At 40.1% G+C, this 13,462-nt stretch overlaps 1 protein-coding gene across 3 annotated transcripts in view; it reads left to right on the top strand.

Moving 5' to 3' along the window:
- AP1B1 (adaptor related protein complex 1 subunit beta 1) overlaps positions 1–12,468 on the top strand; it is a 38,182-nt gene extending 25,714 nt beyond the window's left edge. For 2 of the 3 annotated variants that reach the window (XM_077461230.1, XM_077461231.1), the window contains exons 12-23: positions 2,005–2,103; positions 2,978–3,237; positions 3,464–3,668; positions 3,962–3,982; positions 4,230–4,262; positions 4,993–5,127; positions 5,221–5,366; positions 5,463–5,592; positions 7,413–7,497; positions 7,614–7,700; positions 10,531–10,685; positions 12,032–12,468. In XM_077461230.1, coding sequence (XP_077317356.1) covers positions 2,005–2,103; positions 2,978–3,237; positions 3,464–3,668; positions 3,962–3,982; positions 4,230–4,262; positions 4,993–5,127; positions 5,221–5,366; positions 5,463–5,592; positions 7,413–7,497; positions 7,614–7,700; positions 10,531–10,685; positions 12,032–12,106 — 1,431 coding nt within the window. In that variant the 3' untranslated portion in view covers positions 12,107–12,468. The remainder of the gene's footprint in view (positions 1–2,004; positions 2,104–2,977; positions 3,238–3,463; positions 3,669–3,961; positions 3,983–4,229; positions 4,263–4,992; positions 5,128–5,220; positions 5,367–5,462; positions 5,593–7,412; positions 7,498–7,613; positions 7,701–10,530; positions 10,686–12,031) is intronic. The other variant, XM_077461232.1, reaches the window with a different exon arrangement.
- The last annotated feature ends 994 nt before the right edge of the window (positions 12,469–13,462 follow it).

Raw genomic sequence — 13,462 nt, forward strand, 5'->3', positions numbered from 1 at the left:
GCAGCTGGGTTATCATGTAGGGAGATGGCTGTGAGTTTCTGTATGAGCTTGAGCACCGGCTGCCAAAAAGTTTGGAGCACAGGGCAATCCCAGACAATATGTAAGAGGGTGCCTGAGTGTAGGTTGCAGCGCCAACAGCAGTCTGATTTTTCATGAGGACAGAGTGGTACGCCCTCGTCCAGACTTTTTTCCAAAAGTGGTTTCAGGTTTTCACCTGAACCAAGATATTATCCTTCCATCGTTTTTTCCAAAACCATGTTCCAGGGAAGAAAAGTCACTACATTGTCTTTGATGTGGTGAGAGCAGTGAAAATCTATTTAAAGACAACTGCTCAGATTCATAAGACTGATTTCTTATTTATTCTGCCAGAAACCCCAGAGAATTCAAACTTATAATTTAAGGGGTAAGATTCCCCCTTTTCAAGTTAAGGTGCACTCTACCAGGGCGGTTAGTGCTTCTTGGGCAGTGTGTCACCAGGTCTCCATGGCTCAGATCTGTAAGGCCGCAACTTGATCTTCAGTGCATACATTCACAAGATTTTATCAGGTGGATGTAAGGAGGTATGAGGATATCGCCTTCGGGTGCAGTGCGCTGCAGGCAGCAGTATAGGTCCTCAAGTCTGTGGGTACCCTGTGGATTGTCTCTCCCTCCCCTCAAGTAGCATTGCTATGGGATGTTCCATTAAGTAATTACTTAAGGCTCTGTGTCCCATGATGTACTCCAAGAAAGTCTCTCTCTCTCTCTCTCTCTCTCTCCCTCTCTCCCTCTCTCCCTCTCTCCCTCTCTCCCTCTCTCCCTCTCTCCCTCTCTCCCTCTCTCCCTCTCTCCCTCTCTCCCTCCCTCTCCCTTAAAGGTTAAATAAGTTCACTTTTTTTTTTTTCTTAGAAAAATAGTCAATGCCCACCTTTTTTTTTTCCTGCAAAAAAAAATGTGCATTCATTTTTTATTTTTATTAGGAGCCTGTAAAGCATTGCACCCACGATCAGGAGATTGTGGGTGCGGTCTCAGGCTCCTGCAGACTGTCAGTGTAGCTGTCTACCTGTACCTCATACAGTCAGGAAATTTCTGAATGACAAGAAGCATCAATGAACTACAGCTCCCTGGTAGTTCACTGAGAGCTACACTGAGCCGTCGGCCTCAATTCTGTGTGAATGAATGTATTATACCAAGAGTAGCTAAACAGCAACATAAAGCCCCATACACACATCAGATTTTGACTGAGTTTTTTCCTTCAGGTTTACCAAAACAATATAGTGCAAGGGCCTGCCTGATTACATACACATTGAAACTCCTAAGGTTTGACCTCATATTATATGGTTTTGGTAAATCTGCAGAAAAACTAGTTTTGAAGTAATAACAAGGGAGGAAAAAGAGGACCTAACTAGTTATTTGAGTCAGCCCAACGTTTGGAACTGTACTAACTGATTCTGTATAATGATTCAAATCAGGTTTATTGTAAATCGCACTTTGGGCATTTGGTAAGATAGTTAATAGTAGGTTCTTGAATGGGTATATTAAAAGCTTAATATGCTTTATGTGGAATTTAACTGCATTTTCCTCCAGCTTTCATTAGGGGTAACTTTCCCAATAGAAGCCAATCATTGCATTGTACAGATTAGGATCATGGTTGTCAACCTGAAAGCAGGCCCTTAGTTACATGCATGGGAGTGTGCTCAGTGGGCAAGGACTCCTAGAGTCCTTTCCTTTTATATACACGTATAAATAGTATGGGATCGTGTGTCCTAGAGGCCTTACTTTTTTAAATCCTAAGAATACATATTATAAAGGTAAGGTGAACTCTCTAAAGACAATTTTTTTATTTATTTTTTTCTGTACTGCCTGGAGGGGGAGAAAAAATATTGTTGAAGTTTACCTACTGATTAACCCACAACAGCAGTATAAGGAGAAAAGTAATTCTGCATTGCTTCATTTTGCTCTACACTGTGATCTTTCATCACATTTGACAGATTTGCAACTGACTCGTGTTTTTTTTTTTTTTTTTAGGTCCAGCTACAACTTCTAACTGCCATTGTGAAGCTGTTTTTAAAGAAACCAACAGAAACACAGGAGCTGGTGCAACAAGTACTTAGTTTAGCTACACAGGTAAGTGTAATAAAGGGGGGGGGTGTTGGTATACAGACACTGGAATGTTTTTCACCTTAATCAAGGAAATGCATTTAGGTAAAAAAAAAGTTTAGTCTTTACAACCACTTTAATATTTCTTGTATGTTCCAGTAGTGAACTCCCCCTGACATAATTTCAAACATCTGTCCTTTTTTGGAGTTTTGGGAGCTTCTGCTCACTTTTGTGTATTCCAACATCTCCTGTTGTATTCGCTATAATATAAAATATATAATTAGCAGAAACAGTTACAGTAAGTGGTTAAAACCCCTACATGTTCAGAGTTCACGCAAGCCTTGCTGCCCTGATCAAATTTACCAGTTCCGTTAATTTGACAATAACTGGATACATAATTTGGCAATCTAAACAAAATTCCACTATTTTATTTAAAGGACATAAAGGATTTTATTTAGTGCAATGTTATAATAAATATCCTAATTTTAACTATAACCTGACAAATAAAATTAGTCTTTTATATTGTGTAATGATTTTCTTTTTTTTATTCTGTGCATAGCAAAAGAGGACAAGGTTATTTGGAAACTACTGTTCAACTGATTGAGAAGGTAAATTGGTAGCCTGGGATTTTTAATTGGCACCAAGAATACAAACAAATTAAATTAAAATTTACGTTATTTATTAGTACAAATTCTTAAAATATTTTTCTAAGAATGTGTATTAAATATTGTGACATTTAATTTAGTTGTTTGTATAGTTGGTGCCAAATAAAAATCCCAGGCCGCTAATTTACCTTCTTGATACGACTAGGGATGAGGCACCTTGAAACTACTTGGGGTCTTACTAAGACAATCAATTATCTACTGTTCAACTGATTCTGTATTTCTCTCTTTAATGATAGGATTCTGATAACCCTGACTTAAGAGATCGTGGCTACATCTACTGGCGATTGTTGTCAACTGACCCAGTTGCTGCCAAAGAGGTGGTCCTGGCAGAAAAGCCTCTGATCTCTGAGGAAACTGACCTAATCGAGCCCACATTACTGGAGGAACTTATCTGTTACATTGGTACACTAGCTTCTGTGTACCACAAGCCTCCAAGTGCTTTTGTGGAGGGAAGTCGTGGGGTTGTGCCCAAAAGATTGCCACCACGGGCAGGCTCGTAAGTATTTTTTGGGCTCTCAAGTATTTATTGGAAATTAAGAAGGTATTTGGTCCTATTCCTATATGGATTTGGGTGTTTTTGGCAGTGTTCTGATTCTTTTAATTTATAAAGCTGTGATTTTGTTTTGTGTTAATGATGTAAGTAATGCTGTATATTTGCCTGATTTTATTTGTAATGTGTAAAGAGCATATAGTACAAATTTTCTTTGTTTTCTTTATCCCAGTAGCGAGAGCGCAGAGAGTCCAGAAGTGGCACCTGCAGGGCAGCAACAAGTGGATACACATCCTGCAGTCATTCCTTCCCAAGGTGATCTTCTTGGGGACCTTCTAAACCTGGATTTGGCCCCTCCTATCAGTGGACCCACCCTTACTACAAGCTCTGTGCCTCTGGGTGGTGTGGATCTCCTGGGCGGAGGTCTGGACAGCCTGGTATGTAAACAGTGGATGATCTCTCTTCCAGTGCAATGCTGTAACTTTTATACATGTGATATAACACTCTATATTTTGTATTGTCTTGTGGGGGCAGTAATGTCTAATAATGAATACATCTATCTTACATAGTGTATCTTGGCTGATCCCTTATATTATTTTTTTTCTCTTTCTGTCAATGTTCTTCCCCATGCTGCTCCTGCCTGCTGTTCTGCGGCTTTTGTGTATGTCTCCCTGCCTCTTTTCTGGTTGCCTGTGCTCTGCCTCCCTTCCCATCTGCTTGAACTACAAAGATTGTGGAAGACACAGAAGGGGTATGCTAGGGAGTCCTTAACTTCTACACTGCATGGGTTTGTGGGGTCTGTGTAACCCCAAATAAAAGGTCTTCATGAAATGCACCATCCACCAAAGATTTTGACATTTAGCAGAGAAAATCACACTAATACTTCTCATCACATTCTAAGGACATTAGAGCACTCTTACTGACTCCATTTCAGATGTTTTACAAGTCCAACAGCTTTTCCTGCTTTGAGTGATCCCCTCCTTTTTTTGTCTCTACAGCTGGGAGGAGGCGATACAGGTCCAAATCTCACAGTAAGTCATTTTACTGTACTTCTAGTTTCCTGCTGCTGTAAATGGGTTTTATACAGTTACATAGTTAGTCAGGTTGAAAAAAGACACAAGTCCATCTAGTTCATCCACAAGACATGTGCTATCCTTTTAATACATAGTTGGTCATATTAGGGGGAATGATCAGAAATGCACTGATCTTGCACCTTTTAAAGGCAGTTTTACATAGGTCATTATAATCTATGTAGATCACATGCTGCTTTTGTGTTTTAATAATTGTTAAATTATTAGAGGCTAACTCCATGAACTTTCTTCACTAGCACATGCAGCGGCTGTCAGTGCTGTATGAACTGTATGTAGCTTCAGCTTGACTCCATTTTATTCTGGGCAATGTCCCACTGCCGAGAACACAGCGCTGTATACTGCGTATAGCTGAGGCTACAATATAGTTCATAGGATGTTGACAACCACTCATGTCTTCGTGAAGGAAATCGTTTGGACCAGCTTTTACTCAACAAACAAACATTTTAAAGTTCACTGAAACACAAAGTTTAATGCTTTGCATATTATTTGCCTGGCTTTTACAGTTGTCAGTCTGTACATAAATGTATGTGGTATAATCAAATATTGTTCTGAAAAGTGGCAATAGTTGTCATTCCCGGCTTTGTTATACAATCCTTTCTAGCTTTTCTGTTATTTATTTCAATATTTTCATCCATTAGCTTTCTGATTGATTGTTTTCCGTGTTAAACAGCTACCTACAGGATTCATGGCTCCTCCAGTGGCACCAGGCTCCCTTGGCGCACCCCTTTCTGGAGGCCTTAGCGACCTATTTGATTTGGGAACTGGGACGGGAGCAGTTTTAGGTGCTTATGTGGCTCCAAAATCAGTGAGTGATATTTTTAACCTTTTGCCATACTCTTAGCTGCAGAAGGCAGATTTCAAAATGTAATTTTTTTTTTTAACCTATGTTTATTCTCAGGTATGGCTGCATGCCATGAAAGGTAAAGGCCTGGAGATAAGTGGTACTTTTGCCCGCAGATCTGGTGCTGTATTTATGGATCTAATTTTCACAAATCGTGCCCTCCAGGTCATGAGTGATTTTGCTATACAATTTAATCGCAATAGGTAAAGAATCTTTTCCCAGTATTTATGGAGACTGTGTTTTACTTGGGAATTGCATTTTTACCAATTGATGAGCCTTTTGTTTTTTCTTTTTAACAGTTTTGGGCTGGCACCCGCTGCTCCTCTTCAGATTCTTACACCTTTGGCCCCCAATCAGTCTACTGAGGTGTCCCTACCATTAAATACAGTTGGATCAGTAATGAAAATGGATCCTCTTAATAACTTGCAGGTAAGTCCATATATACATTTTCTTAAAGCATTGCAAACTATACTTTCCAACTTCCAAGGAAGTTGGGAAGCTGTTTAAAATATTCAAAAATACAGAATGCAATGATTTGTAAATTTCATACTGAGATTTCTGCAGATTCTCTGAATCTTTTGATATTATGTACTTTAGATGAGGATCTATTTAACCACTTCCATACCTCAGGGCATCATATGACATCCTTGGCTTTCAGTGGAGATATCGGAATGATGCCTGTAGCTGCGGGCATCATTCAGATATTGTTTTTTTAGAGCCAGTGATTCTGAGCACCAGAAGAACAATCATATTGACTGTTCAGCTGCTTAATTGTGCTTAGCGGCAACGGGAGGGGATGCCCTCCTGCTGCCTTCCGGTGCTTCTCTGTGCTCTCCCGTGTGATCGGGACACTGAGAATGAATCGGCCGGCACCGGAAGGGAGGTATAGAGATTTCTGAGGCAAAGATGGCCCCTGGCAATCTCTATGACTCTCGTAGGCCCGTGCGCGATGTTATAACACGTCACGTACGGGCCGCACAAGTACACAAAGCCAATATCTCGGCTATAAAAGCATCAGATCGTCAATTTTTTTTTTCGATCTGATGCTTTCCAGCCTGGAGGAGAGATGTGGGGTCTTGTAGACCCCACATCTCTCCATAAAGAGGACCTGTCATAAGAATAAAAGTGATAAAAATGTTTTGGGTGAAAGGTAAAGTGTAAAAAAATTTAACAATAAAAAAAGTGCCCCATCCCTGCGAGCTCACACGCAGGAGAAAGCGCATACGTAAGTCGCACCCGCATATGTAAACTACGTTCGAACCACAACAGGTGGTATGTGAGGTATCAGCAGGAACGTTGGATCGAGAGCAATCATTTTTACCCTAGACTTCCTCTGTGTAACTCTAAACAGGTAACCTGTAAACATTTTTAAACTGTCACTTATGGATATTTTTAAGTACCTTAGTTTGGCTCCATGCCATGAGTGTGTGCAACTTTAAAGCATGACATGAGGTATCCATTTACTCTGCATAACATCATGTGCCACATTCTACAAAAAAAGGGCTAACTTTACTGAGTTTTTTTTCTTATTCGTGAAAATGCTGTTTTTTTTTTCCCAAAGGAATCGTGGTTTAAAAATTACCGTGCAAATACTGTGTGACATAAAAAATGCAATGACTGCCATTTTATTCCCTAGGGTGTCTGCTAAAAATATGCACCGTATATGTTTGGGGGTTCTGAGTAATTTTCTAGCAAAAAATACATGATTTTTACATGTAGGAGAGACGTGTCAGAATTTGCGTGGTATGGAAGTGGTTAAAGTGTTTGCAACTTTATGTTAAACAAAAATTCTGATATTTTTGAACAATTTTTAGATGCAGCTTTTCAGATTGGCGAACCTCTGCCCATCTTTACATCTGAGACACCCTGACTCTCTAAGATGTTCTTTTTATACTCCATCATGTTTCTGATCTGTTGCCAATTAACCTAATTAGTTGCAAAATGTACTTCCAGCTCTTCCGTGTTAGTACCACAGTTTTGTGTTGCCTTTTCCCACATTTTTTGAGTCGTTTTGCTACCATCAAATTTAAAATGAACTTATTTTTTTTTTTCTGTAAAGTGGTACATTTTTTCAGTTTAAACTTTTGATATATTTTATATTTTGTATTGTGAATAAAAATGTGTTTATGAGATTTGCAAATCTTTTCATTCTTTTTTTATGTAGATTTTACACAATGTTGCAACTTTTTTGGTATTGGGGTTGTATATATAAATTATGTTTTGATGCATATGATCCTCTTCCTCCATAGGTGGCAGTAAAGAACAACATTGATGTGTTTTACTTCAGTGTAGTATATCCTCTGCACATTCTGTTTGTGGAAGATGGAAAAATGGGTGAGAATTAAGAATTGGCAGCTGTCATCCCCTGTGTTTACATTGTAAACAAGAAGTTTCTTCTTGTCGTGTGTTCACGTGCAAGTTTAACCATAAGGTTTGTTTCATTCTTTCAGAGAGGCAGATGTTTTTGGCCACATGGAAGGACATTCCCAATGAAAATGAGGCACAGTTTCAGATTAGAGAGTGTCCCTCAAATTCTGGTGAGTATCTGGTACTAACAAATATGATTAAGTGTAGATTAAACCATTCTAAAAATGGCTGGAGGTACATGCAGCAAATGGTTGGGCTTCCTTTTATTACATCTGGTGTTGCTTATTGTTTATCTTTTGACATGTTGCATATGCACTCAATGAGTTTAATCCAAATTCAGTATTGGGTGGAATTTTGTAGTTAAAAAAAGAACTAAGCCTATTCACTTTACACTGACCTTAAACCCCACCATCCTATAGAGCCAAAGAAACTACCATCTTAGTCTGTTTGAACTAGAGTTGCCATGGTGCTGCACATTTGATCAGTTAGGGCACCAGCTATTTGATGTCTTGAGGCTGGGTTTACACATATGCGATGCCAGACATTACATGAGATTTGCACCGCATTGCAGTGCACATGCAATGCGAATTCAGCCATACAATTTGTTTGGCTGAAATTGCATTGCATTCACAACAAAACAGTGCAGGACCCTTTTTTTTTTTTTTTTTTTTGGTCTGCACTGGAATCGGATTGCATAGGGGTTCACACCCATGCGATCAGATTCCACAGTTTGCACTGCATTCTGTGAACTGATTTGGGGGTATCATTAAGTTTCTATTGACACCCAGAGTGGTTGTAGTTGGATGCAGTGAGGGAAATCGTGCTGGTTCCCGCATTGCATATGTGTGAACCTAGCCTAACCGTTAGTTTGAGACCACAAGCAAATGTGACGGTTGTCATTCACGGCATTTCTTGAATATAAATGTTTTGGGAAAATTCTAAAAAGATTTAGTTCCACTTTACCAGTTTCCCAAAACATTTACATTCATAGCACGTGCAACTCAGCATACCGTCTCAGCCTGCCCATTCAAAATGGCTGCAGATCATAACCCGGAGGAAGGCCGGCTGGAGAGGGAGCTTGGGACACCACAAGGCTGTAGTGGAGGTGAGTATAGTTCTGCTTTTTTTATTTTTTTTATTTTGTTTATTGGTTTTATGCAAACATACAAACATTGGACGCGTCTGTTGGACACATCCACAGGCCACTGGCCAGTTCTAACTAACAACAACAACTAGCTAATCCAACACAACCCCCCCCATCCCCTCCCCCCCCCCCCCCCTCCTCAGAGTCACAGCCTGACCAGACCCTCTGTACCATGTACAACCTCTCTCACCTATACATTCGGTGTCTGGATCATACAATAGAATAATAAATAATAGGGTACCCATCAGAGTGTTTTCTCAGTCTGTTTTTTTTGTTTTTTTTTGTTATCTGCGGTTCTCAATAACTGCTACCTCCACTTCCCTCATTCCAACCATTTCCCCCTACGTTGTTATCCTACGAGTATAGTTCTGCTTTAACGCACAGACTGCTGCAGATATCATTCTCTGGTACAGGCCCTATGCTGTCCTGTCAGCACTGGGTACAGATATGCATGCACAGTGGTCAGGATAAAACTGCATTTCTCTTATTTCATCTGAGAAAGAATGCGACTCCTTTTAAGTTTTGCTATGCATTCTGATACAAGTATATTTTGAAAGTGAGTATGGACTTGGTTAATATTTTGGTTTATTTGTTCAGCATGACTGTCTGTTTAGACATCCTATCTAATGCTGGTTATACATACATGTAACAACAAACATTTTCAAAATACAGAACATTTGAATGAAACAAATGTATCTTTTAGAAACCAACAGTGTTGTGCTGGTAAAATGCAAGGTCTGCTTATTTAGTAGGGCCGAACCTCAATTAATAAAAAGCCTGCAGGAAAGTTAAGAATGTATACTTGCCTTAAAAGTGGTTGTAAAGGCAGAAGGTTTTTTTTTTTTTATCTTAATGCATTATATAAGAAAAAAAAACTTTTGTGTGGAGCAGCCTCCCCAGCACCCCTTAATTACCTAAGCCCCTTCTCTCTTCAGCAATGTCCACGAATATCTAAGCCGTCTGGGACACTCCTAATTGGCTGAGGCATAGCAGTAACGGCCTTGGCTCCCGTGGCTGTCAAAGTCAGTCAACCAATCAGGGGAGAGAGGAGGTGGGGCTCCATGTCTGACTGGATACACGGAGCTCTGACTTGGCTCAGGGTACCCCCATAACAAGCTGCTGCCACTCGATAGGAGGGAGGGGCCAGGAACAGGGAAGGGAAGAGGAGGATCCGGGCTGCTCTGTGCCAAACCAACTGCACAGAGGAGGCAAGTTTAACGTGTTTGTTATTTTAAAAAAAAGACTTTACAATCACTTTAAGCCCTCAGCCCCTATATGAGGGCGATTACAAAATCCTTCCAGCAAAATCGTGAGAGTGCTAGGGATCCCAAAGGTAAAAAGAATATGCTCCTGTACTGTGCTGGAGCGCTCTTACTCAAAATTTTGAATATTTAGCCTTCCAAGAATCTTAGAGAATTGTGACATCACCACCTGCTGTTTCTTTTATTTGGCTTGCATGCTTTTCTTCTCACCAGGTAGAATGCAGGGTTACATGGGAAGTGGGTTGCTATTGAATCAACAGATTTTGGTGCAAGGTCCACTTTAAGAAAGATTTCTATGTAGGAGTAGATGCATCAAAGTAGGTATAGGCTGTTTTATGTAAATCTCCTCTAAGCTTATACTTCACTTGTTTTTTGTTTGTTTTTTCCCACTATCTGCTGGACATTCTGTTTTGAAAATTTGTTAGCTCCGGCAAATGGCCAAGCCAGATCTGATGCATTTCATTAACTTAGCTGGTCTGTTTTATGTTGCCCTACATTTCTTCACCTCTTGAAATACATCTTGTAATATCCATTTTTGCTCTTAATATTTTTTTATTTTCTTTACTGAAGCCTCACTATACTATGTTTTTGCAGATGCTGTAAGTAATAAACTGCAGGCCAGCAATGTGTTCACAGTGGCCAGGCGTACAGTGGAAGGTCAGGACATGTTGTACCAGTCCATCAAACTCACAAATGGTATATGGGTGCTGGCAGAGCTGAGGCTTCAGCCTGGAAGCCCCAGCAGTGCTGTAAGTATCACTTCAAAGGTTTACTATGAAGTATGTGAGTAAAAAAACTGTAAGACAGATTTATTTTATGTTACATGGGTTAAATGTATGATATCAAATTTGGTGAACATTCATCCAATACAAAATGTTTGTTTACATACTTTGTGGATGAAGTCACCATTTCTCTTTAACCTTAGTTACATCATCAGGTTTCTTGCAGTGCTAAACAATCGATGTTAATGCATCTGTCCAGAACGTGTGATTGTCAAACTATTCTGAGAAATGGGTCTAATAACTAACATATTACAAACCATATTGTAGACACATGGCATAATTTTTTGCCAATAAGGAGATCCAGCACTGGCTTATTTCATTCTTTGAGACTGCTCTCTGAGTATGACTCATTGTTCCTGTTCTGTTTAGCTTTCAGTTGGGGTCTGTAGTCAGTTTTTTTTGGATATCGTAGCACACAAAACACTAGGATATAGGCCTCCCTCCTGAAAAGCAGGACAATAATAAAAAAAGAAAAAACTTAATTGTCTCTTTTGCAAGATGTTCTGGTAATTCCAATTTCCCCTCAATTGTTTTCAGTGTGCTGTGCTAGGTGGTAAGGTATAATACCAGAATAGTCTGTTCAGGATATTATTATACACTGATTATATAGCGCCAACAGTTTTACGCAGCGCTTTACAATGTAGAGGGTGGACAGCACAATTACAGTACCATTAAATACAGAAGGGACAGGAGGGCCTTGCTCCTTATATTCTAAAGGGAGGGGGTGGTGGTACAAAAGGTAATAGATGTGAGGAATGATTTGACGAGGTTGGCTCTGGGACAGTTGTTAGGTGGGTGTGGGATAGGCTTCCCTGAATAAGTGAGTTTTCATGGATCTTCTAAAGGTGGACAGGTTATGGGGCTGATCGGATATACCAGGGCAGGGAGTCCCAGAGGATGGGAAAGGCTCTGGAGAAGTCCCGAAGGCAAGCAAGAGAGAATATCTGCCTCTCCACAACTGTTTCAGTGGTATTTGAAGTAACGCAATCTTTGTGCTCTTTTTGTTTATTCATAATGTGTCATCTCTCACCCCATCCATTTATTTAGAAATGTACCCATGTGCTGTTTTTGTCATTTTAGAAACAAAGGTTTCACTTAACATTTTCATTACAGTAGGCACTACCATGTGTCTTATGTTAAAGTTGCACTTGGGTTGATAATAACACTGACAATCCTTACCTGTTAGAAATAAACAAACGTTGTTTGTGCTTTGCAGAAAGGAAGCTTATGTCTTAAACTTCTTTATTTCTTCAAGTATAGAAGTATTCTGGTGTTATAGGAAGCAAAATCTTACTATTATTTTCTGCATACAGCTGTCTCTAAAGTGCCGGGCACCTGAGGTCTCTTCATTCATCTTCCAAGCCGTTGAAGCCATCTTGAAGAACTAAGCTTTGAGTGTCACTCCATGCCAGCTTTTTGATCACCATCTTTCCTGCATTGAGGCAGGACATAAGAATGCCGTGTGTGCATGTTTCTGCTCCTTTTCTAATCTGCAAAGTATGGACCAAATGATGAAAATTGATTTTATGCTCCTACTCCCAAGCCTCCTTTTTAAACCCTTTGTTTCCACATGATCAGCAGAGGGGTTAAACTGTTTCCTACTCTCATGAGTATGTTGGTGGCTCTCACCCCTTTTTATGGTAGATTCTGTATTATCTCTGTAAGAGGTAGGATCCGTTGGACCCTATTAACTTAAAAAAATTAAGAATTTGGACTGATATGTATATAATAAAAACTTTCATACACGTGACTCTTTTTTTACACCTTTCATTTCTATTTTAACTTGATGCCTATTGGTGGAAAGAACTTGTAATGGATTATCAGGTCCCTGTGATAGTACTAATGTTCATACTCTAGTGCTGTCCTCCACTTCCTGTTCAGTACAGCACCAGCAGTCCCATTTAAGGCGCTCTCATTCTGCCCATTTCTTGTGTGCCTGATCTGTAATTTACAGCCCCCTCACATATGGAGGATGCCTGCACCAACACACACCCCCCCCCCCCCCCCCTTACTTCCCAAATCCCTGTTGCTGACGGCAGAAGAGCCAGGTATAACATCACCAGAACAGCAGGAAGATAATTGGGCATTTACTATTTATTCGCACAGGAACTTGCAAAAATTTTTTTTGACAAACATGGACTAAAAAAAGGAGAGGAACCTTCTGGCTTTTCAGCGCTCAGTTCAAAAGGTGTTGATGGTATGGGGGTCTATTAGTGCGTATGGAATGGACATCTTGCCTTTCTAGATGGGCACCATCACAGCATCCCAACTTTTTTGGTATTAGGGTTGTACTCCAAAAGAGTACATTTGTGCTGTACACATGTAAACATTTATTTGCACATAATGTAATTTACAGTCCAGGAGCAAACCTCAGACACAGATTTTATTTATTTTTTAAAAGGAGGGTAATATATAGCATGCATTGCATACTAGCACATTATGTAAAAATTACCTTAGAACAAAGACCTCCGGCGGCACGCTGTCACCGCTGAAGGAGCTTCCATCTTCATCCGTTATCTCTTGCGGTTCATGGGCTCCGGCTGTGTGAGTGTCCAGAGCTGCAATAACGTCACTCCCACATATGTGCACGGGAGCCGCCATTTATGGCACAGGACTCTGAAGGAACGGCACGAGTATGCCGTTCCTTCGGAGCGCATGCTTGGCTGCATTTACAGTATAGTACAGTACATATCTCCTAAGCGGTGCATATTTCAGAGATATTTACTTATAGGTAAGCCTTGGTC

This window comes from Lithobates pipiens, unplaced genomic scaffold (genome assembly GCF_037356315.1).
Source record: "Lithobates pipiens isolate NorthernLeopardFrog02 unplaced genomic scaffold, aLitPip1_a1.2 Scaffold_3, whole genome shotgun sequence".
Lineage (NCBI taxonomy): Eukaryota > Metazoa > Chordata > Amphibia > Anura > Ranidae > Lithobates > Lithobates pipiens.